Genomic DNA, 25,014 nt, shown 5'->3' on the forward strand with positions numbered 1-25,014 from the left:
GGTGATTTTGGAATGGAGGTAAAAAGCATTTACAGTTCATTGCACTAGATCATGAAATTATTCTTCCACCTGAATGATTTTTTTTTTTTTGTCTGTTCGGCCCTGAGATGTTTTAAAAGTCAGCAGGGTTGTGTTGTCGGAACTTTGAAAGTGAGGCAGAAGGATCACTCTTACTCAAATCTAAATCTTGGAGACAGTCTGGATAGGTTAAGTTCACAGGGTGAAGCATTCCCCCATCTCTGTCTGACAGGCCTTCTTGCTCTCTAGTTCCCTGACGTAAATATGTTTTAACAGGATGAATAAGCATGTGCTTGAGATGGAGTGGAATGTTTTTTTTATATGGCTGAGCAGAGAATCGTATTCAAAAATATCCTAAAGAACTTTTAAGGGATGCAGAGGGCAAATTAATTTTAAATTTTCAACTTATTTCATTTGTATTTTATATATATATATATATGTATATATATATATATATATATATATATATATATATATATATATATATATATATATATATATATATATATATATATATATATATATATGAAATAAGTTGAGTCATTACAAATTATATATATATTTAATTTGTAATGACTCTACTTATTTAATTTTTGCTTGTGTAACTTGAAACTCAGACTTGAGACTTGCCTGCCTCTGGCACCGATCGTGTCTATAGCTCACTTAGTGGAAAAACCGTATCGGCCGAGAACCTTGTCTTTCCGACCGAATGTTGTTACCCTGCAATCTTTGATAACGATCAGCTACTCGGCCGCTCTATTTTTAGAGCCAAGCTATCGCAACGGGTGTGGGAAAAAGACTCAAGTCTGGATTCTATTTTAAACAACATTACATTTGCACCCAAGGGGAATTATGATTCCAAGTACTGTAATTGACTCTAATCTTTTTTTTTTTTTTTTTCACGGAGAGGTCACCTTGAATACATGCTATTTACCGCTTCCCGTAAGCATGAGAGCAGGAAGGGAGTATACGTATCTTGGCCTGCAAATTTCATCCTCCGTGATAAATGATCTCATTAGTAAATCACCGAACAGTCCAATTTTCCACCGTCACCAAAAAGGTCTGCTTGAAATGGAAGTGGGTGGTAACCCGTCACGGAAAATGAGTAATATAACTGGAATGTACGTGTCCCCCCTTCCCCAGCCCCCCACCCCTTCAAAGATCTGTTGGCCTAAAATGCAGCAATTCCAAAACTATCTGAAAGTCATCCCAGGTCAAATTTTCTGGTTAAACATAGTTGTGGAATATATCTCTCCATTTTGTGGACTTGAGGTATTTTTCCATAGACCTTTCTTTTATAGCTTGACCTTTCAAAGCAATTTTCAGTCTGGATTGTTTGATAGCGCCGACGCACTTGGTTGTGACAACAATCCATTGGACCACTCATTGTTTTGCCCTATTGGGGTTTCCCGTAGACCCAAAAACCTTACCCCGAATTTTTTTTTTTTAAATGATATTATGTAACTGTTTTGAATACAGTGTCCCCGCCAATCTCAAACCAAAATCTTCATTTATTCCATTCCGTCCAGATGTAATCACAAGTAATGAGTAATTAGGTTACTCGGAGGTTGCCGTTTCACCAAGCGGCTGCATTGTACATTAGGGAATAATGATGCGTGTAATTAAAGGCGAGCCTCCTGCTTTGTCTTCGTTGATTGAGTTGTGCTCAAACTTAGTTAAGATTTCACTAGCTCGTCCTTGTGCAGTAGAAATTGTACTAGAAATATTTTTAGGTTCATTGCAACAGGATTTTATTATTTAGTAAATATTGATTAAAATACATAGTATTGACCTCTCAAGTTTTGGATTTACTCTTGGGGCGCTTCAGTGCCGCCCCCCCCCCCCCCCCCCCCAAAAAAAATGGGCTAGACACGCCCATGGTGACACATAAATCATTGGCGTTGGTAGGAGAAATTTGCGCCCCCTTGTGGATACATAAGACGAATGTTGAGAAAGTATGACATCGTTGAAGATGTTGATTGGTGTTGGAAAGTCGTGTTTACAGGGGTGTGTAGACTTTTTATACAGTGTCATTTGAATTTCATGGCTGTAATTTACTATGATTTGAGTTAATATTGAATTACAATAGAAATGTTATTCGGTCTGGATTACATTTGATTTTAAAATTGAGATAAATGTATACAAAGCATACAATCTAATTAGATGCTGGTTTATCACATTTTTTTTGTTTGAAATATAAGTTTTTAATGCTTAAATCGTCCTCCAATTGCAAAATGCCCCCCCCCCAAAAAATAAAATCGATTTTTTTTCCTCTCCTTTACTGTCGATCCAAAAAAATCAACAGGAGAAGCGCTAACGCATGACTCATCTTTAAGAACGGATAGAGAACTAAAAATGCCAGGATTACATATTTAGATGTGCGTTCAAATTTTTTGGAAGGGGGGAGCGAGCGTGACGCGCGTCTTTGCGTCTTGGAGGAGGGCAGGGGCGGATGAGAATGAAGAGGAGGAGGAGGAGACGCGCGTAAACGCTACCGTCGTCCTGACTCAGTCCATGCCACAACAATGGGCACCTTTGCGTTTTTCCTAACTCAACACTCTCAAGGGCGTCAAGCGGATGAGCCCGGCAACCCAAACGGACCTTTTTGACCGCCCAGCATCAGGACCGTGGACCCGCGGGTGCGTGCGCACCGACTCGCTCAACTTCCACCCGCTTCTCCATCGAGTCATGTCTGATCCCGAGCGATGGGCAAGTTTGACGACAACGAGAGGATAATCCTCAACGTCGGGGGCACCAGGCACGAAACGTACAAAAGCACCCTGAAAACCCTACCGGGGACGCGCCTGGCCCTGCTCGCCTCCGACTCGGACATCGGCTCGGTGTTGGATCAGCTGCAACAAGTCCCCGGCTTCATCGAGTACAACGCGCGGACCAACGAGTACTTCTTCGACCGCCACCCGGGCGTCTTCGCCTACGTGCTCAACTACTACCGCACCGGGAAGCTCCACTGCCCGGCGGATGTTTGCGGACCGCTGTTCGAGGAGGAGCTCTCCTTTTGGGGCATCGACGAGACGGACGTGGAGCCGTGCTGCTGGATGACGTACCGGCAGCACCGCGACGCCGAGGAGGCGCTGGACGTGTTTGAGCTCAACGTGGACACCGGGGAGCAGGAGGACGACGACGTGGGCAAGAGGCTCGGCATCGAGGACGTGGCGGCCGACGGGAGTGGCGGAAGCCTGTGGAGAAAGTGGCAGCCGGTGGTTTGGAACCTCTTCGAGGACCCTTACTCCTCCAGGGCTGCCAGGGTATGGACGCGCGGAGAACAGTGCTTCTTAAACTTTTTGACACCTCCCAAAAAATATTTGTGTTTATAATAACCACCGTCAAAGTCTAGTAGAATAGTAGGACTAAGTGTTCATAAATCACGTGATGGTTGAAGTCCAAAAAAGTTTATATTACATTAAGCCACTGTAATATTATGCTTCGTGCAACAGAATAATTTTTAAATTAGAAATTTTGTTCAAACATCAACCCATGCTTATGCTAGTTAATGTTTAGCTAATTAAAATTCATGTATATATGAAAATGCATTGTGAAAAAATAATGGCAATTAAATCCTAAAGATTTCCCCAAAATGCTGATAAACATTCAATATGCGGAAAATGTGTGTGAGTAAAAAATTAAATATATAATTTTATTTTTGAATAAAAAAAAAATTGGAAAAATCAGGGACAAAAAAACGTGATTAACGTTGGCAGCAGAGAACCTACCTGGAGTGAACAAGATTGTGTTTGCTCTAATCTATTTTGTGAATCTGATCAATCGCCAATTTTGCATAAAATGCAAATTATCTATCGATTCCAATCCAACCGATTAGATCTGTAGAACTTCAAGCTCTCATCGCCTCCCCTAACCTGTTTTCCAGCTATGGTCATGTGTCATTAAAACGCCTGAGTGTGAAGTTGTGACGTTCATTTTAGTCGACAGCGGAGGGTGATATTTATCAACGTGACGGCTCTATGAGATCAATGAAAATTGACGAATGATTAAATTAAATTCTTATTCTACAAGCACACTATTAATCAGACCTCACATAAATGCACTACTGATCACAAGCAAACAAATTCTACTTTTCCACCCGAGACTGCCATTGAGGTCATTTTACGATTTTGACGATGTGCCCGATTGTTGGTAAAGCAAACGATGAATTGTGTTAGCCATATGCCGCTAATATTTACACAAAAATTACAACCCGGACAAAAGGTGACCAGCCTCCTCTAGATATTGAGTGTTGCTAAGATACCTCTCCAGTTGGCTGTAATCAGAGCTGCGTACATTTAAACTCAACTTCCTCTTTCGGTTAACTAATTAACTAACATTTCTAATTCTGATTTTGCGTATACAGACATATAAGTAGCGATGACAGATACGTTTGTGTCTCCAGGCGAGGCCGAAACCCAAAAGTACACGACTGTCCCTTTAATGAACTTGCTCGCAAGCGCCGGTGCCAGCAATCGTGTTTCCGTGGGCTCCCCACGCTGTTTCTATTGTTGTAGCCGTCCTGCTCGCGCTTCCCTCTCACACACAGCCTCTCCGATCTTCATGCAATCGCCTTCAAACTGACTACAGACTTCTGAAATCAATAAAGTTGAAAATAGAGTTGTAATATTATGAAAATAAAGTTATTTTAGGAGGAGGATTTCAAGAATAAATTTGTAATATTGTACAAATTATAGTATATATATATATATATATATATATATATATATATATATACAGACACACACACACACACACATCAGTAAGGTGTGTTAATGTGTTTGTCCCTCATATTTCTTTTGCTGTGACGGGAACAAACTTGCGACGATAACAACCTAAGACAAATAACAAACGGCACCGATATCATTTTCCATATCTGCTCGGAGGTGGGGATTTTACTGCCTGTCCCGTAGTCCCCCCCCCTCTGTCTCTTTAGCCTCACATGCCTCACCCTCACCCACGCACCCCCCCCTATGTCCGCTTCCCATCCCCGTCCGTTTATGATCTCATCCGAGACCGACGCTTGCTTTCTTCCACTTAAGAGGTTAAAGAAAATCCAACCCGTCTGGGTGCCGCCTGCCGCACGCCTGAAGAAACCAAAGCCGGGCTGCACGCTCAGCCTCCGAGTTGTCATGGCAACGTCATCACCGCGGCCTGTTTTCATTCAGATCCGTCTGCTCTGTGAAACGGATTGATTTCAGAAACCTGCTCGACCATGAACGCCCTTATTGCTCGGTTACCCCTGACGTGCCGACTTGTTAGTTGATGCTTTGGAAATGATGCGCGTTGACGCGTGACGCAAACCTTATCTAAACTAAACAAAACTCAAGTAAACTGAAGTAAGGTCCTTCCGCGAAGAAGTCGAAAACAACAGTCTCTGTTTATTAACCCGACAAGAAAGGCCAAACACATCAACAGACGCATCAGTTAAAGTAGCGCACATCCTGACCAAGCACAAAAAGCGATAGCAGGGTCAATACACAGCTGGGAATCATTCTTCTGGCGCCATAAAATTAGGACCGGTTGACATATCCGTGTGAGTCAGCTTTTTCTGACATGAATATCTTTTAATCGGAGTTCTGAACTAGACTGACAGATGAGCATTTCACCGATTTTATCTGAGTGATACACTCTTACTCACAGCTGAAACTGGAAGTGTTGATGTGTGAAAACGATCAGGATGAAGCATGTCTTGAACTCGTTCGAAATTTTAAGAATGAGGATACAAGTCCATTTTTTTTTCCGTCCAGTGAACCTGAGCTATTTAGAGACTAGCAAAACAAAGAGGCTCATAAAGCATCAACACCATGCAGCTAGCATGTTCATAATCCTGAAACTAATGTACATAGACGATTGTATTCAGTTGTTTAATTATTCAAAACAAATAACGATCCTCACCGGAGGCTCATCAATAGTATTAAGTAGCACATTTTTTAAAACATGTGATAGATGCATACTCACTTGCGCTATATAAGTTAGCGATGCTAACAAATTGCCAGCACTATTTAAGTCAAGTCAAGTCAAGTTAATTTATATAGCCCTAAATCACAAGCTGTCTCAAAAGGCTTCACATATACAAAACAAATTGACAATTATTCTCAAAGCATCCCCTGATCTTAAGCTTAGCTTAAATAGCTACACTGTTGTTTGGAAGCTTTCGGCCATTTTGAAAACCTTATCCAATCCCGTCACACATCCTTCGAGGCGGGAACAGACGCCGAGACCTCGTTACAGCGGCGGGCCCTGACGGCCAGCTAGGCCAAGCTAGCTGTCCTAGCGTAGGCGGTTATTGCACGCAGCTGGGAACGTCGCCAGCCGCTGTCAGTCACGTTAATCCGCTCCGCCAATCATGGTGGCACGCCCATGCTGTTAACTGTAACAGCTTGGCGTAATGGAGCAGCGAGCACGGCTGGATAAGGACTCGGCACACTGACGCTAGCGTTGTGCTATGAGTCATTGTTGATGATACTGTAATGTTTGCTTCCTCGCATTTTGATATCTGTGATTCTATTTATATGGACAAAAAAAATGGACGCAGAATTCCAGGCATCTGTTTACACCCAGAAAATATTAGAGAGAGGCTTGTTGGATAGTTAATCAAAGCGACCGATTCACTACGCATGAATGGAATCGTTCCTTTGCAGTTGCCGGCTATATACGGCGTCCCGTCGAGGCTTTCGTCTGTCGTCTCTCCTCATGCTCCTCAAATGCAAAACTTGCTCACTCACTTGCAAAGGAACTTTTAAATTATTTGGCATCACAAGTCATGCGCCAGATTTGGCAGCAAGAAAGATTTATTTATTCATTTACGTGGATCGTTTGTCTCAAAGTAACAATGTTTGGTGCTGACTCCATTGTGGTCGTTTTAAAATCACGAGAAATATTTTTGGAATCAGTCAAGATGTAATTCCAATTTTGATATATAGGGGGCACTCAACACATCTTTTTATTGGTTCCAAAAACAACCCGCGATAAGTGGAATCCGGGAAGTATGGTCACCAACAAGAAGTACTGGGCAGGCTAACATGTTAGCGGAAAGATGCTAATTCGTGATCGTGCTAACACGCGAAAACGGACTTCGAAAGGAATGTAAACGAATATTTCGAGCAATACTACATTGTCCTAAACGTTAGACACGTTTCCTCAATTTAGAAGTTTTATTTTGACTTTTAAGTTGTTTTTTAATTTGGAAAAAAAATCCACGATGTAGTGAAGCCGCGATAAACGAAACGCGAAGTTGCGAGGGATCACTGTATTGCATTATGAATGACAAAAAAATATTTTTACTATAATTATAATTTGTCTATGGTAATTTCCGTTGGCATTTTCAGATATACAGTCGATGTGCTTTTAGTTCTCACATGCATTTATGAACGCTCGGACCACCAGCAGAGGCGGTGAAGCGACACCTCTGTGTTGAAATTCATAAGAGCTATCAGCCATATGTTGAGGTGAATAATTCATACGTATTGGATTTTTTTCCGAAAGACGGAATGTTTCTCAAGGACATTCAGATGGCCTGAAAGTTTTCATTTTTTCCGCACCGTTTTGCACAACCCGGAGGCTCGCTCTTTTCAAGGGATAATGGAAATTCTCACTGTCAGGCTCATATGCGTTTCTTGAGACTCGCATACCGCAAACATATCGTAGAAATGGAAAATTGCCTGAAACTGTTTTTTCTTTATGTAGTAGTGAAAAATATTTACATTTGAAAGTCAAGTACTGCTTCTCCCTCCACACAACTCAATTTGATAATAATAATGGAAATTCTCGCAGCAGACTTTAAGTCCCTCTAAAGGTTTTTTTTTTTTCGATTCAGTGATAGCAACCAGGCAGAAGCAACCCTATTAGTAATTCTCTACTGAATTCAGACTTGCGGTGACCCTAATGACCCTCGAGACCTGCTCATCAGACTCCCAGGCAGAGGATGATGTTCATGCCTTACTCCGCTCGCTCTCTAACAAGGAGTGTCAAAGTATTACTACCGAGAGCAGAATGTCGAATGAAATTTCACTCTTACGAGTCCATTTTAATCGGCTGGCATCGAAATAGCTTCATGTCATTGAGCTCTAGTCACAGTGACATCCGAGAAGGCCTGTGGCTGAAACTCCAGGATCAAGGATAGATTTTTAGCTACAGCGAGCATAAATGTGTAATCCTTCCAAAGTCAAATTACTTGCTTCCAAATCGGTCCCGGTTCAGTATCTGGGTGAAAGTGATATCGTAGGACACGCAATGACTCGGCAGTTTTGGGGTTTCCTTCGCTTCCTGCGATTTGTCATCGTCACCTTTGATCCGAATATGTTTTCGGATATATTCGGGTCTTGCTAGTATGCTGAGAATGCATTTTTTTTGTTTTGACAGGTGTTAGCAATACTAAATGTAGCCATTTTAGCTAACACTGCTAGGATAGCATAATTGAGCTAAAGCTAGCTTTTTCTCGGTTTAGAAAAAAACAACAGCATTTTTCTTCTATATTTTGTACTACATTTCTTGATCTTTCGGAGTTGAATCCCATTTTTTTTTTCGAACAAGTATCTACGTTTATGCTAGCCCATCATATCACCATTCTGCATCACTCCACTATTTAGCAGAACGTGTTACTTGGTAGTTGATTCAATTTAACAATATCACATTTAAATACCGTACCATCTCTGATCACACTCGAAACACCAACACTATATAACCCTCTCATCAGACGCTGGCAATTATGTTTTTGATCCGCCTCGAACCGCAACTCTTGTTCCATTAGAACCGTCTTCCAAAGACGGAAATGGGGAATCGGGATCATCGTAAGTGGTCAGTGGTGAGCAACCTAATTTGTGGCAAGGAAGAGCTTTTCGTGTATGGTAAATGAACAACATATAAGGATTTAAAAAAAAAAAACATACCTAACCCTATGCATTTGGAAATTAAGCTAACCTTTTCCGTCGCTATAGTTATCGCAAGAATCGTTTCAGCCCGTTTTGATCTTCGTCCGTCAGACGGTGGGAGGTTAGCAATAGTGGCGCTGCCCTGCCTTGACGCCATCTGGGCAAGCTTTTGCTCTCCCACTCCCGCCGTCACACCGCAATGCTAATGCACTTCCTGTGTACGTATTGATCGCGGGATGACGTTGACAAAAATATACCGTACATGCTTAGCTACCACAAAAAGGTGTCTCTGTCCTGCTCAGGGCCTGTGGAAATGTTATTACGAGCCACTGTATACTAGCCGCGGGGGCTAATTCGCTACCGCTAATGTTCCTTCAACCTCTCTGATTCATGAAGTTCTTTATCGGTTGTGATGAATTAGGTTACGCAAGTGACTGTAAGAGACCAGCGCTAAAGCATCGAAAACCTTTCTACTTAATGTGGAAATGACGTGTGGTCGCAGTTGTGATTTTTACAATACCTTGAGTCACAAGATTATTTCCGTGACCAAATTTTATTCGGATATTAAATCAAGTCATCTTAATCTGGGACATTTTAATTGTCCGTTTTTCCAAGTCGGAACTGTCTTACTATTTTTGGCTTTACTCAGTCAAAATGATTGGTTTGTCTGTGTGTGAGGGACCTCAATTCACCCAAACAATAACTGTTGTCGTTTTTTTTTCGAGGGGAGGTGTTTGATGAAATGACTGGATATTTTCGAGAGGTCTATTTTTCATCTTTAGTGTAAAGTAGCGCAACGGGAAAGGGTAGGATGAGTCACATTACTCAATACGGAAAGAAGACCGACTTTTGCAGCTGCGCTTCTGGTCATCATCAATCTGATAAAAAAAAAACAAAAAAAACTTTGCTCTATTTTTTTTTTTTTACACTACTAGTGGAAGTTCTCTGGACAAATTAAATCTTATTGGCTTCAAGTTTCCTCAAGTGGCTTGATCGTGATAATTCTTTCCAACTAGTCTGTAACCATTCATGTTTAATGACGGAGAATACTGGCGGCAATGACAAGAAGGACTTGTAAAACTGTCATGTTAGGAATGGAAGACGCCCGAACAAGGCAAGAGTGATTAGACCCTGAGAAAAGGTCGACTTTTACGAGTTAGATAGAATAGAGGTAATTATTTTCTGAGTCATCCAGACGTACCAATTACAATTTTCAAGTTTAGTTGAGTCTTGGTCTCAGTTGCAGATCATGTCTTCTTCGGGATTTAGGGTAAACCAAAAAAAAGGTCATTCAATCTGATCACTGATCTATTATTGATTTACGTCTAGGGACGATCTATCGGGAGAAGTTTGGAGCTGTCGCAAAGACGGACAAAGTCACAGCGCAAAGATGATTACACATCAATTTTTATGCGGATGGGACACCCAGCGCTTCGTAATGTTCCAATAATGTATGCAGCTGGGCCAAGGCAGATACATTTGTCTGAGCCCGAGTCGCCAGGGATATCTCCCGTCTCTGTGTTAATAATTACTCAGTGAGGATGCTAATGGATTACGTTTTGGTGGAGAGAGTGTTTGGATCCAGACATTTAGGCGGAGCAGCTTTCATCTCTTAATACGTAGACATTAATCCCAAACTTTATTTACCTCGGTATCCTTGGTTTCTAAAGTTTCTGTGTTATCCTGGGAAGCAAAATTTTTCCATCATCTCGGAGACCACCAAAAAAGGACATAACCACCAGATCTTTATTTTTTAAAACTGGTACTATTCTAAGTACGGGTTCCGTGGGAGCCAATGAGGCGGCACCTGTTGAGCCAGACAAGACGATCAATCAGAAATGGGCTGGGTCAAAAAAAAAAACAGACTCACTAGGGATAATAAACTCAAATCTGGCCAAGTCTCTTGGCTTCCCCTCGACTGTGCCTCACTGACTTGGCCTACATTCAGGTTTTTTTGTTCCCATCAGAAGGATATTCTTAGACGGCTCTTTCAGGGTTATTCTTTAAAGGGGGCGGGGGGAATCAAACAATCACAATTATAGGAAGGTCGAGCGTTCCCTAATTTTTGGTTTCCTTTGAAGGAAATACGTACTTGCAACATATTGGCAAATTACATCAAGAGACGTATTTGTATATAATTTTGTATATTTTTCCAGAAACCAACCTACTTGTGTTAATTGCACTACTTTACTCTTTTAATTTTTTTCCCCATCTTCTTCCAGAGAGGTGATACGTTTGATACAAAAAAGGTTTATTTTTAGAACGTTTATGAATCGAGTTAAAGTGTAAAATGGCTGCAGCGGGAGGTCAGACTCTGATCATTTGTCAACAGGAGGAACTAACTGAACCTCAAGGCGCAAACAGCCTTGAGATATCACGTCATCCGAACATTAAAATAAAATAATAAATAATCTATTCTAGTATAGTGCATATAAAGTGTTTTTTTTGTCCCCCCCTGGAGTATGGGAAGCCTCTGGCAACGTACGTCCTCCTTTTTATTCAAAAACTTTTCAGTTTAATCCAGTTTACACCCATTTTGTTGCTTTTAAAATCCACAATGTGCAATTCTTACAATTTATAACCACAATATGGTAAATGATGACTTGCAAACAATTTATATCCTTGTTGAGTTTACAAGCCGCCTCCCACTTGCTCTAACTGTCTGACCATGGATGGCAGTGACCTTGAGTTGGGAGAATTTGGAAATCACAAACCCAGTGGAGAGTCTAGGGAGGGATTAGTGTTTGTTTTCCTTGGCATGCTTTCATGGCAGAAGGTGACACCCAGACACAATGGTGAGCCAAAATCTAAAAAAAAAAAAAAAACGTACGCTCTGAGAACCGTTTCCCCCCCCTTATTGAACTCATTTGTGCTTGTCCACAAATGTCTTCTCATATTTTTGAACGTGTTACAGTTCTCGCCTTTGGCAATTCATTTCATGCGAACATCAATCTCGTCACTCTATCTATTGTCGCCTTGCTTATATCTTTGTCACCTTCAGGGGAAACAATGCGATGTTTTTATCATAGCTGTCTTCATTTCTTCACCTCTCCATCTGGGGAATCTTACCAGCGAATATTTTTTTTCCCCATAGACTAAAAATCTGTACAGTGTTCAGAATCTGTATTGTTGAGAATTCCAGTACAGAATAAATGTTTAAAAAAAAAATCTGTATTAACTCAGAGTAAAATAATACCTTGTTTATTTCGCCACAGGGTTCGCAGAGAGTTATTTTTAGTTTTATTATACGTCTCGAGTTCATGTAGGAAAGTGTTTTGTGTAATAATCATTGCTACGGGGCTGCGTTCTCTGTTTGTGTGCTCCTCTTCTAAGTCGGTTCTATTTTGCCAGGGCTCCGCTCGCTTCCTCCAGGGTAATTGGCCTTAACTCGATGCGAAACGCCAGATAAGTTCAGCCATAATGCCCGGTGTTGATAAATATCCGCTGGTGGGCTGCTCCAGTGTACTCGTGAGGTTCAAATGTTAGCATGTGTGCTAAAAACTGGTATGTGGATGATGGAAGGAATTTTTAAAATTCAAAATGTTAGGCCCACTGTGTACATTAAAAGTGTTTCAAGCTGTAAGATAAAACAATAATGAGATGGGCGCCAATATACTGCCCCCTTGTGGCCAAGACATACACAAGCAAAGGAGCAGCACAATGTCGATTGAGTTGAAGCAAAATTTCTAAATATATATATATATATATATATATATATTTTACGTTGTGTTTGATTACAGGTAAAGAAAAAAAAATGGAATAACTGCCCTCGTATGACTCGTCTTTTTAAATACTTAAACATTAAAAATGCGTAACTTTTCACTGGTTGCATAGCGCTGCTACTCTGCCAGTCTGTTTGATAGTAATGGGAGCCGCTTCATGAATCATTAAAGACATTTTTCTTCCAGAACAGAGTGCAATTTGGATTAATGGACGCGGGCGATGAGAGCTTTTCCATTTTATCTGTATTATTTAAAGAGCAATAGTCGGACAATGGACGGTCAGAATCCGAGCGAGCCACAATGAGCGGCAACATTCATTATCGTCACTCGATTGTCTCGCTCTTTTCTTTCACCATGTCTGTAATCTGCTTTTGTCTTCCATTTTTCATGCCTCTCTTTTTTTTTCTTTTTCTTTTTTTTTGAGCATGGCCAGCTCCCTTCCTTGCGCTCGGTTGCCTCTCTACTGCTGTCTCCTTGTTTCCGAGGCTTTTTATCTAATCAGCTTTCAGACAGAAATGCAATTATTGCACTAATGGTAAGTTTGATTCCAGAGAGCGTTTTGGCACTTTGTCGTTGCATATTTGAATAAATGTGACTTTTCTCTGGGGTTTTGATCCAAAAGTAGAAGCATCATGCTAAAACTACTGTTGTCTGTCAACAGTTCTGGTTTATTGATTAGGACAATAAACAAAAGATCGGTTTAATTGGGTACCAAAATAATTTTTTAAAATTTTTTATTAAATGTATTTTTTGATCCCCCAATGTTTTGTGGCCTTAAAACACCCCAGAATGTGAATAATTGATGTTAGCCAGTTATTCCGCACCGACTGTAAATTTACAAATGTGAAAAGCAGTCGCGGCTGTCGTTTCACTCCAATTCTGCAGGTGGCAGTAATGAGTAAGGTTGAAAAAAGTTCCCGAATTTTTTTGGGGTTGGAAACCTTTAAAACACAAAATTGAAAGTTGTTTTTTAACTCTTTGAGTGCTGTTGACGTGAAATACTATAATGGGAATTTTAACGAGGAGTGCCAGCTACGTCAATTGCCGTTAATAATATTTTTTTAGCCATTTTTTTGTTTTGTTTTGGTTGGTATATGAACACATACAAAACATCTGAATGAATTTTCTCCATTTTGACATCACGGTGGCAAAAACCACAGGTCCAAGTTTTTGCTTACATGTTGCTTTGTCAAGACACATCAAAATTCAGCTCAGCTCGAGCTCGATCGGTACGGGCTTTGTCGGATCATCTTCTGTCTTTTGTCACAACGCTCCGCAACCGCCGCTTTCCCATTCCTCATCGTCATAGCAACAGAAGATGTCCCTACCTCATCTCTCGGCAAAGATGTTGAATAACGCTGAGCTGCTGCCATGCACTATGTCAATGAATGGATCAGACCAAAGTAAAAGATCTGCTATTTATTTATTTATTTTTTATGCAATATTTCCACATAGCATTGAGTTTTGCAGGTTTATATTTTTCTTTCTATGCTCCTTTGTCACCCCAAAACTCATATCTAAGAACTACGTTAAAATGAGTTGAGGAGTTTCATTTAGACCTGTCGCTCTTTGCCGCCATCTTGTGGCATCTAATTCCGAATTTCACATATGATGGCTGGGCAGGCACTCAAGAGACTTGAGGAAAGTGTGTGTGCGTGCGTCCTTGAACGTGGTCACACAATAAGGGAGATGTATCACGCTTGTGCTCGCCTTGTTTCACTTAGTACTTTCATTTCCACTCTGCGTGTAATTGCACGTTTTCCTTTTTAATGACAATAATATATTCATGTATTCAGGAAATCATGGGAGGGCTGAGCAAATGCCTGCCAACTAGGCTTTTAATCATGACAGAGAAAGACGTCCACAGACATCTCATTTCGACACACAAAGGTAAATAGCACACATCGTTTGCTACGCCGAAGAGAAAAAAATTCTGAGTAGAAACTAAAATTAGCTTTAAAACGTCAAACCTCAGTTGTAACTTAAAAAATAGATTAAAGATGGAAAAGAATACATGTTAGTTTTATTGTTCCATCATCAAGTATCTGTCACGTCAAGGATTATAACATAGATGCTAATCGTTTTGCGTTGTTTGCTAGCATTAAGCTAACAAAATGAACTCAACAGTTGTTATATGACTTTATTTAGATTCAATTGGATGGCAGCTTTTTAATAAGTGACAAATTAATCTACATGGACTGTTTTTTATCCGTCATAGTATATTTTACTCATTTCTTCTGATCCTGTTGTCAAAAGCGGCAACCGCTTCACGACATACCGACTCAGACATGCTGCCGGCTATTAAAATATCAAGACGAGGTCTAATGAGGCCGCACGTCTACCATCCAGGCCACGTCTTTCTGATCCCTCCCCTGTTTCAGATTATCCCGTCAGACTTTCAGATGTGTCCTCGCCTTGAAATGTGATTAATGTCAACTTTAGTCTCCCGGGATTTGGGAGCTGGGATTTAAACACATCAAATTAAATGGTTGTGTCTTTTATTGAAAATTGGGCCCCGTCAGTGGGAAACTCCATCACAACTTTTTAGTGAAGACTTGGGCTGGAATGGGGAAGTATTACTTTCAAATCCCAAATGTGGCATTTAGAAGAGAGGAAAGATGTTTTAATGTCGAGATCAAGGCAGTTAAAAATTCTTTCATTCCTTCCACTGGCATAGTACAATATCTTAATTAGCCATCTAAAAGATAATCTAAATAATTCTTAAAACATCTGACACAGAGCATTTAATTGTGTTAGCTTCACTGAAAATTTTGGGGTTAGCGTTAGCCACCGCAGCGCTAACCCTAAACCAGCCGCCTTCATGGCATCGAGACGTTTGTTGTACATGTCGCTGAACTCTCGTATAAACATCAACCCACGCTGTCATGAATCAACGGCACGTGTCAGCTATAGGCAAGCTGCTGAAATATTAACAAGAGACGTGAACACATAAAAGAGCGCGAGTGAGTTATATTTAGTATCGCAGTCTCCCCGGGACTGTCAAGACATTATTTTTATCTGACTTGGAGGCTGTAACGTAGCATTTATTTAGTCTCAATGGATGAATACTGTACGTTCGTTGACGCTTTGTCATATCTATTCCTTATATTCTTATTTAATTCAACGGAAAATTGTGGGAATTCTGCATTATTTATGTCAACAAAGCACACAAGTTTTGTATTGCAAAAGTTTGCTAGCTTAATGCTAACACACTATGAAGTGTCTCATAGATGAGCTAAAGAATTAGCATCGATACTGTGGCGTAAGCGACATACATTTTAACACATACGGCGTCGCAATTCGTAGATGTTTTGAGATACGAGTTTTTTGAGTATGGTCACATAGCAATTTACACTCATAAGTCAAAGCACCACTGTATTATTACCTCCAGTCTTTAAAATTGGCCTTTCTATTGACCCTGTGTGACAGTGACAAGTCGACAGAAGCTTTTACCCCCACTTAAAACATCAGATTAAAACGAAAATGAATTAGTCAAATGAGCAGAGACGTTTTTGAAAGGCTATTTTTTTTAAGCCGCGGAAAACAATTGGCTGCCAAAAGCAATATGGGTTTAGCAGCGTTCCCCTAGCGAGCTGGCTGTCATGTCACGGCACGGCTGTATAATGAGTTGTGTGTGTTTGTGTGTGTTTGTGTGTTTGTGGGAGCGACAGCAGGAGACAATGATGGGAGACAACAAGGGGATCAGCAAATCCTTTTGTCATGTGCAGTGGCTTCGAAATGTTTTCTTTGCTTCTGTTTTTTTTTTTTTTTTTTGCTGCCGCTCGCCTATTGATGTCACTTCATTGTCATTCTCGTTAATGGGCAAACATTACACTGCGATGGATTCACGTTACAATTGAGGGGGAGAATATGGCAGCTCGGAGATGGAAATACAGTCAAGGCTTTTTTGTTCTGGTTGTAGCCCTTGCCCTCGGTCGTCATGGTAACGGAAGCCAGACTTGGCATTGATGCAGCAGGAAGTTGGGGTGGGGTGAGCAAAGCTGCTCCTCAAAATTGACTCTTCTAAGTCTTATAGTATAGGAGGAACTCTTTTGCTAACAAAAACAGCAGCACCCATTGATATAAACAGCATACTAGAAATAGCACAAAACGGTTCATCTTCCCATACTGCATCGTCCAATTCACCATCTTGTGCTGTACAAAAAAAAAAAGATGAAGGTGGTGTTACCATGGCGGCAGATGATCAAGGGAAGACGTGTGCCGCATGGTGTTTGATGAAAGGAAAATTTCCTCTGTTGGATATTCTGGGACCTTTTTCTCCCGGGCTTTATTTTCAGCTTGCTTTTGTTTCAATACAACCTTATATTATCCAGGCTGGTCTCTATAGAATGAGAAGAGATGGAAGTCAATTACGTGGTAGTTAAATTATGCAACAATGAGCTTTAATGAGCCATTCAGTGAAATGCACAACATAATATTGGTTTAACTGGTGTTTAATTTTAGAACCAGATTTAAAAAAAAAAAAAAATTAGACATCATGCCTGTTTCTCAGCGTGAGTCGTTCCCTCCTCCAGACCTGCCGCGATTACACAGCACGCCAAAGCGGATTTAATAGATTAATAGATGTAATTTAACGCAATCATTTTTCCATTCATTAATTCCAGAAAATATGAGAAAAAATTAAAAAAAAATTCAGAAGCAGCTTGTTTGACACTCATTTGCTGGCTCCCACGTCACTCACCAGGTCAGGCCTTTTAAAGTCAGAAACAAATATGAGGGTGGTAGGTGTCAGCCAAAATATTGTTTTGATTTAAATTAAAATATAATTCCTTGATTAAGAAGCGAATCCTTCCACTCGTGTACAGCTGATTGACTGAATTCATTTATCAAAAAAAGTCTCCTCTCTATCAAGTCAAGAGTGACCTCAATATCTCTATTTATGTTGCGTTATTTTTATCTTTCTTCAACTTTAATCTGCAGAGTACACACGTTTAGCAGTCCGTCCTCAATGTGACTCCCGGCGAGTGTGACGGTTAAGAGCACCATGAATAAACAAAAGGACATATCAGTCACCCCCCCCCCCCCCCCCCGTCAACTGCATCTAAAAGGGTCAAATAAATGAAAGCGATGTTGATTTGACTGTCACTTTTGGGGTAGACAATACGTAATATAATTAAGTGCTTTGTTGTGTCTTTGACGTTGATTTAGTGGCTAAGAAAAACTTAGCAGTGCATTTGAATATGACATTGACTTTGTTTACGGCGGTAAGATAACTTCTGATAAAACATTTTCATTATGGTATTTACACCATCAATCATATTCTTGCCATTTGTATAAAAAATTAATTTCTATTCTGATCCTAGAGCGAAAAAATATTTTTATACCCAAATAAGCTACGTGACAATCATGGTGAAGAGTTTTATTTTTTATAAATAAATATTAAATATATTTACATATTCATAAATATAAATTTATAAATATATTTATTCATTTATTCATTTAATATAAATGTTAAATATTTTTTATAATATAAATATTTTATAAATATATTTTTCACGTTAGTTCCATACACTATTTCTGGAATATATTCTTAGATGAGTTTAAACGAGTTAATTTTTGGGCTCTCGTGTCTTACCATACTTTCTGAGAATCACCCATTTGAAGACCCTCCTGGATAATAACAACGATGACTCACAATCGTGTGCTAAAAGTAGCAACCGATCAGGTGCCCCTTGCTGCCAACTGGAGAATTGGACATTTCCAAAAATGAGGAAAATCCTGATTTTAATTCCGATGAAATGTTTACATGCACTTTACTTGAAAAAGTATAACAACGTTTCATCTGTATAAAAAGCCAAGCTGTATTGTCTGCAGTCTCTGAATTAGTCATAGGCTTTTTGTGGTTGGTTGTATGAATATAATAATTCTCTCTAAAAGCCACGCAAACTTGTATTTTCGCTCACATGGGCTGGAAATGTTTTTTCCGCCGACGAGTCTCTCTTTGTCTATAAGAGTATTTCGTTAGCTAAAAGTTAAATTGTGTTTACCCTGAGAGCTTTCTTGTTACTTCTCAAGCGCATAATGACTCCCAGCGTCGTTGCTATTTATAATCTCACTTGATGGTGTTGGAAATTGCCAACGATGGTGCTTCAAAACAGAATCATACGTATTCCCGTACCTCATGTCAACACGTAGCGCGGAGAAAAGTGCCTGTTTGTTTCACTTGCTAATAGATTGTATCCCTCTCTAGAGGCAATTTAAATTGAAGCAAGTTAATTAAACTTGTCTGGGTTTACTCTCTAGCTCAAGAGTTAATGATTTATCTTGATTTTTCTAAGGAGGCTTAGCCACTCTATCGGGTCAAATAAACTGAGCCTTGTGTGTTTCTCTTCTCTCCTGCAGTTTATTGCCTTTGCATCTTTGTTCTTCATCCTGGTTTCCATCACTACCTTTTGCTTGGAGACCCATGAGGCGTTCCATACCGTCATCAACAAGACGGAGGCGATGCGGAACAGCAGTCTGCCCGATCTGGGACCTCAGTACGAGATAGAGACTGACCCCGCGCTCATATATGTGGAAGGAGTTTGCGTCATCTGGTTCACCATCGAATTCCTGGTACGGGTGACCTTCTGCCCGGTCAAGTTGGAATTTGTTAAGAGTCTGCTCAATATCATCGACTTTGTGGCTATATTGCCTTTTTACTTGGAAGTAGGCCTGAGCGGCCTTTCCTCAAAAGCTGCCAAGGATGTGTTGGGGTTCCTCAGGGTGGTGCGTTTTGTTCGTATCCTGCGTATCTTCAAGCTCACCCGTCACTTTGTAGGACTTCGAGTGCTGGGTCATACGCTACGAGCTAGCACCAATGAATTCCTGCTGCTTATCATCTTCCTGGCATTGGGAGTGTTAATATTTGCCACGATGATTTATTACGCCGAACGCATTGGCGCTAAGCCCAATGATCCGACGGCGAGCCTCCACACCAAGTTCAAGAACATTCCCATCGGCTTCTGGTGGGCCGTGGTGACCATGACCACTCTGGGATATGGCGACATGTATCCAAAGACCTGGTCCGGCATGGTCGTGGGCGCATTGTGCGCTTTGGCGGGAGTGCTTACGATAGCCATGCCCGTGCCTGTTATCGTCAATAACTTTGGGATGTACTACTCCCTGGCCATGGCCAAGCAGAAGCTCCCAAAGAAGAGGAAGAAACATATTCCTCAGGCAGTACAGGGAGGATCCCCGACTTACTGCAAAACCGATCTCACCACCACCTGCAACAGCACTCAAGGCGACCTGTGCCACGTCAAAGGCGGCCGGGTACTTGAACGCAACCGCTCAGGTAAGCCCAACTTCTCTCGTTGAAATGAACGGAAATTATAACCAACTCATAAACCAGTACAACAATTCCAGCGTTAACGTTGGAGTGTGTATGACATGGTCATTACCGCTCGCAGTTTTATCGGCGGACTGTAGCGGTGGCAGCGACCTGACCATGTCTCCAGAGGAGAGGGTCCCCATGCGAAGGTCGAGTACCCGGGAACAGGACCGCCGAAGTGGGGGGACATGTTTTCTACTTGCTGCTAGCGATTACAACTGTCCTGCAGATGGGAGCCTAAGAAAAACAGGTATGCATTACTGCGTTTTTATTTTTACCTGACTACAATCGTGTCTGGTATCCTTTATTTTTTTTACCAAGTAACGAGTAATTAGTTACAAGGAATACCAATAATTACTACTCGGCAAGTATCTATAGAGGTTTGCTATGCCAATGCAATCCAAGATAGCTTTAAAAGCCATCTGTTGGAATTACCTATATAAATATTTAAAGCCCACCATTAGGGTGATATGAGGAGACGTTGCTGTAAGGGTAGTTATTAAACTTGTTACAAATTCACTGATGAAAATTGATGGCTTGGGTCCATGGGCCAGCAGTTAAAAGACCACTTGCTCAGAGAGGGGTTAGTTTCATACTCTTGAAGAAAATCAGTGTAGTCGAGCAATAATTTTATCGTAGTTTAGCGATGGAGATAAAAACTAAACTGTTAGGTTGTTTGGGTACTACAGTATTTATTTTCAGTGGGCAATTGAAAATCAAAAAGCAAGAAAATTAATTCAGTATTTTATTTGTATTATTATTATTTTGCTAATGTGAGTTTGGTAACATTATTTTTGCTAACACCAGCTAGCTTACAAAGTTTTTTAGGCTTTGGTAACATTAATAAGATTATTTTTGCTAACCTTTGCTAGCTTACACTGTTTTTTAGGCTAATGTGAGTTTGGTAACATTAGTAAGATTATGTTTGCTAACACTAGCTAGCCGACACTTGTTTTTAGGCTAACGTTAATTTGGTAAGATTATGTTTGCTAACATTAGTTAGCTGCCACAGTCAGTCATTCAAGACCGTACCGTATCCACCCTAAAAAAAAAAATCTGTGACCCCAAGAAAGTATTGATTAACTTTATTGTGGTTTATTGTGATTGTTCGGGTAATAATCTGTGCATGCTCTCACCATACACAATGTTATAGCTGCTCTGTTTCACTCCTGTCTCCTGTCTTGCCATGGTTCACTCGGCCTGGACTTGGATGCCTGCCTCCCTGCCTGCCTGCCTGCCTGTGTGTGTTCATGTCCCGCACCACCACCACTTCCACCCCCACTTCTTTGTCACGCCCCATCCGAAGGCTACGAGAAATCTCGAAGCTTAAACAACATAGCGGGCATGGCTGGTAGCGCCCTGAGGTTGTCTCCTGTCACCTCACCCTACGGATCACCCTGCCCGCTTCGGCGTTCCCGATCCCCTATTCCCTCCATCCTGTGAGACGTCCGGCGTCACAGCACTTTTTTTTGCATTACCCGCTCCATATCCAATCACAAAATGAACTATATTAGATATTGCGGCTAGACCTGTAGCAAAGATTGATCAGCCTGAGTGTGCTTGGCTATCATCCTCCTGTGTCACTTGAAGTTTCCCTTTTTTTTTTTTATTTCATATTGTCATATTGCAATAAAAACTGACTGATGGCTTTCGTAGTAGCAGCCATAACATTTAATAAAAGACATGTTTATAATCAGGGATATTAGATGTCGCTCTATTTCCATACCCAGAGGGAAAAGATGTGCTTCCATTGAAAAAAAAAAAAAAAATGACAGCTGTTGCTTCATTTTATTTTCATTTAATTTAGTTTTTTTTCTCTTAGCGTTTGTCACACACATTTGTCGACTTCTTCACTTGCTCATGTTTTTGCATGGACTCCACTCTGTAAATCATGGTCGTCTGCAAGCCATGTTACCAGAGGAGACCTCATCAAGCACACTGTGAAAATATCATATATATGCCGCCATGTGGAAAAGGAAGTACCGGACACCGGCTTTTGATTTGGTTTTAAGTATCGGGACCGGAGTGCAGTACTTAGCTTCAACCTGCAGAGGCGCTGTTGAGTCAGCCTCAATAGATTCCAGAACAACTTGACATCAGAAATTTTATGATTCTGCTCACATTGGCATTAAATACAATTGTTAAAATATTCCCGAGACAATTTTTGTAACTTTTTAGAATTTCCAGTCCTGATGAATCAAGAAAGACGGTTTGTCCTTCCTTTTCCACATGACTGCACATATATGGACATATGTTTCTGGTTGTTCACTCGTAGATAACTGCAAAGAGATGGTGTTTACTGGTTTCACACAAGCAGAGAGTGGCGTTCTATCTTAATGGCTTTGGGAAAAGCAGCGCCTTGGCAGAAAGGTAACCCTCTGCATGGGTCTGCGGGTTCGATGCGAAAACCCCCTCAACATTTCTATCCCGATGTTTTTTTGGTTGTATGCACTTAAAGATGGAGGTCGTTCAATAACCTTTATTTGAATTTCAACTTTATAATCAATTCTCAGTGTGCTCCAACAGGTGTAGGCTTACAAACTTGGACCTCACCCATTCCTCCATTACTACCAGTAGCAAATGGTTGCCTAGCAACTGGCTTGCAGATGATGCTTTTTTGCACATAGATTGGCCAACATAAAATCAACTAAAATGAGCACTCTTAAAAAAAAAAATCCTTCTTGTTTTTTAAGTAAATTATTGATCACTTCCATCTTAAACACAATGATAGTAATACACCATGTTTCATTCTTGTGCATGCATTTAAAAAAAAATACAACCTGCATGGCAAGATTTCTGATGAAGACAGGTTGAAAATTTTGGTTTTATGAACCCCCCCCCCTCCCTGGGGTGAGACTGTATAACAATCTGAGGACCTATTGCAGTGGGACGACCCCATTTGGAGGCATTCCAGCCACTCCTACAGAACAATAAAGGAGGAAGTCGACGTAAAAACCACTAGGAGACGGCTTCCCGCTCGGCACACGGAGGAAGAGCTTCCGTCGAGAATTCAGGAGGACTGTGACAAAGCATTTAATCCTGAGCCAAAGCCAACAGGACACCTGCTCCCATAGACTTGTGTAAATAAGTCACCCATGGCATTTGGTTGCTAAGTTGCACCGTCAAGACACTCAAATCTCGCTATGGTACCCCCCCCCCCCCCCTCCCCCTCCCTCTTCCCTTGCAATAAGTGTATTAGTTGAGGCACTTTGTGTTCTAAAATGGAGTGTTTTCATATTACCAACATCCAGTATATTCAGTATCGAGAGACAACTGTGCTAAGTCATCTCTGCTTTTTTGGTCAATTTCAAGTCGGTTAAAACGCTCTGCTGTGTGTTTATGTACGTGCGTATCCTATTGAGAACATTTTTGAAAGGTCATTTCGGTGGACTTTTGATGTCGTCACTTTTGGGATTAGCACAGAAACGGATGAGTTGGAAAACCCGCCCCCACCGTGATGCAAGCGCCATTGTAGAAGTCTCCCGCTGTGCATTGAACATGCAATGACCCTGCGTTAGTGCTGCAAATGAACCAAATGATTTTGACCAGATGACTCCTCATGACTCAGTGGTGGCTAAAATCAGTTGATTCTTCCAAATGTATCCAATGGGGAGGGGGTGGGGGGGGGGGGGGTTCTGGATCTGGAGTAAATGTGTAGCAGAAATTTACCAATCTTAAAAAAAAAAATAAGTGGGACTTCTAGAATGGTTGCACAGTAGCAACTCCTTGAACCTAAACAATCAGAGTTTTGTAATAAAAAGGTGTATTAGGGCCACACTGAAAAGGAAAATTATGAGAATAAAATTAATATTGCAATATTTTCAATATTTTTTTTAATTCAGAAAAAAAATCCAATCCAAAGAAATTACTCCATTGGACTTGCTTGGAATCGCCTTTAATTTCCTTATAAATGTGCCAGACTAGATCGAGGGTGTCAAACTCGAGGACCGGGGGCTCAGATCGGGCCCACCGTATCATTTTATGTGCCCCGCAAAAGTAAGTTATGTACAAGTTTCCTGCTAAAATACCAAAAATTGCAAATTATCTTTTTTAAGATATTAGAAGCACTTTTTATTACCTATCCCCCTTTGTTTGAATAAATGGAAGAAAACTACGGCACAAAAATGAGTTTGACATCCCTGGCGGAGTCCAAGAGTGGCCCTAATGCTCCTTGTTAGATTTGCAATAATCTGAGAACTCGAAAGCGCCAATCCACACTGTGATTATAGTAGAAAATCGAGACGAATGATGAAGAGGACTGTCAGGTGGCCCACAATCCTCCTTGTGCTGCTTTACTCTTGAATTTGACAAAGGAGTATCGTTCTTTGCGTATTTTTAGGATGTTGTAACTTGAAGAAAAAAAAAAAAAACGGTTTATTTTTCTGAATCCAGAATCTGTATTTTTGTGTCTTACTGTTTGTTCATGGACCTATCCTGTGAAAGTCATGGTAGTCCAACGCTGTGCTTCATTCTCCACTGTGTCTTCAAACGTGTCGAGCTTTTTGATCCGAGTTCACGTTTTGTATGTTTTATCGTGAGGACAAATTCTAGTTTCGAGTCTGTATTCGTGGAGCCTTCGTTGGCATTCTGAAGTGCATGCTGAAAAGAAAAAGAAAAAAAAAAAAGAACCGTTGTGTCAAAGGTTTAAAAAAATTGACATTGTATATCATGTTGAAAAGTGAAAACTATGTGAAAGATTCACATAAACTATTTATCTTTTAATGAGTGGCTTCGGTTTCTCGTTTTAATTCTCAATTCGATGTGTGATGTTTGTGGAATTGTGAATTATGAAAATGTGGACATTCTCTGACACGAATAATGTTTTTTTTTTTTTATTTGTCAACATGGCACAGGTGAGTGTTCAATCATTTAAGTGGAGTGATTTTCATTTATTTTTATTATTATATTATATGATTAATTATTTAATTTTATTTATTTAATATATTCCCCACAGTCCATTATTTTCCTTCGTATGTCAACATATATATTTTTTGTCCAATCAGGTAAAAATCTCTGTGTTGCTATGTCAATCTAATCTGCCCACAAAGACAATCACTGCCTTGTCTTT

At 40.5% G+C, this 25,014-nt stretch overlaps 1 protein-coding gene across 4 annotated transcripts; it reads left to right on the forward strand.

Moving 5' to 3' along the window:
• Positions 1 to 1,863: 1,863 nt before the first annotated feature.
• Positions 1,864 to 24,668, forward strand: kcnc2 (potassium voltage-gated channel, Shaw-related subfamily, member 2). 4 transcript variants are annotated; one of them, XM_049761265.2, is made up of 5 exons: positions 1,864 to 3,284; positions 18,977 to 19,910; positions 20,026 to 20,196; positions 22,222 to 22,316; positions 22,832 to 24,668. In XM_049761265.2, exons 1-4 carry the CDS (start codon positions 2,724 to 2,726, stop codon positions 22,281 to 22,283), a joined length of 1,728 nt encoding a protein of 575 aa, XP_049617222.1. In that variant the 5' UTR covers positions 1,864 to 2,723; the 3' UTR covers positions 22,284 to 22,316; positions 22,832 to 24,668. The 4 variants fall into 4 exon arrangements, with proteins under 4 accessions (XP_049617222.1, XP_049617219.1, XP_049617221.1 ...); XM_049761262.2 differs by having other exon boundaries at positions 21,253 to 24,668; XM_049761264.2 differs by having other exon boundaries at positions 22,222 to 24,668.
• The last annotated feature ends 346 nt before the right edge of the window (positions 24,669 to 25,014 follow it).

Source organism: Syngnathus scovelli, chromosome 22 (assembly GCF_024217435.2).
Source record: "Syngnathus scovelli strain Florida chromosome 22, RoL_Ssco_1.2, whole genome shotgun sequence".
In the NCBI taxonomy this organism is placed as follows: Eukaryota; Metazoa; Chordata; class Actinopteri; order Syngnathiformes; family Syngnathidae; genus Syngnathus; species Syngnathus scovelli.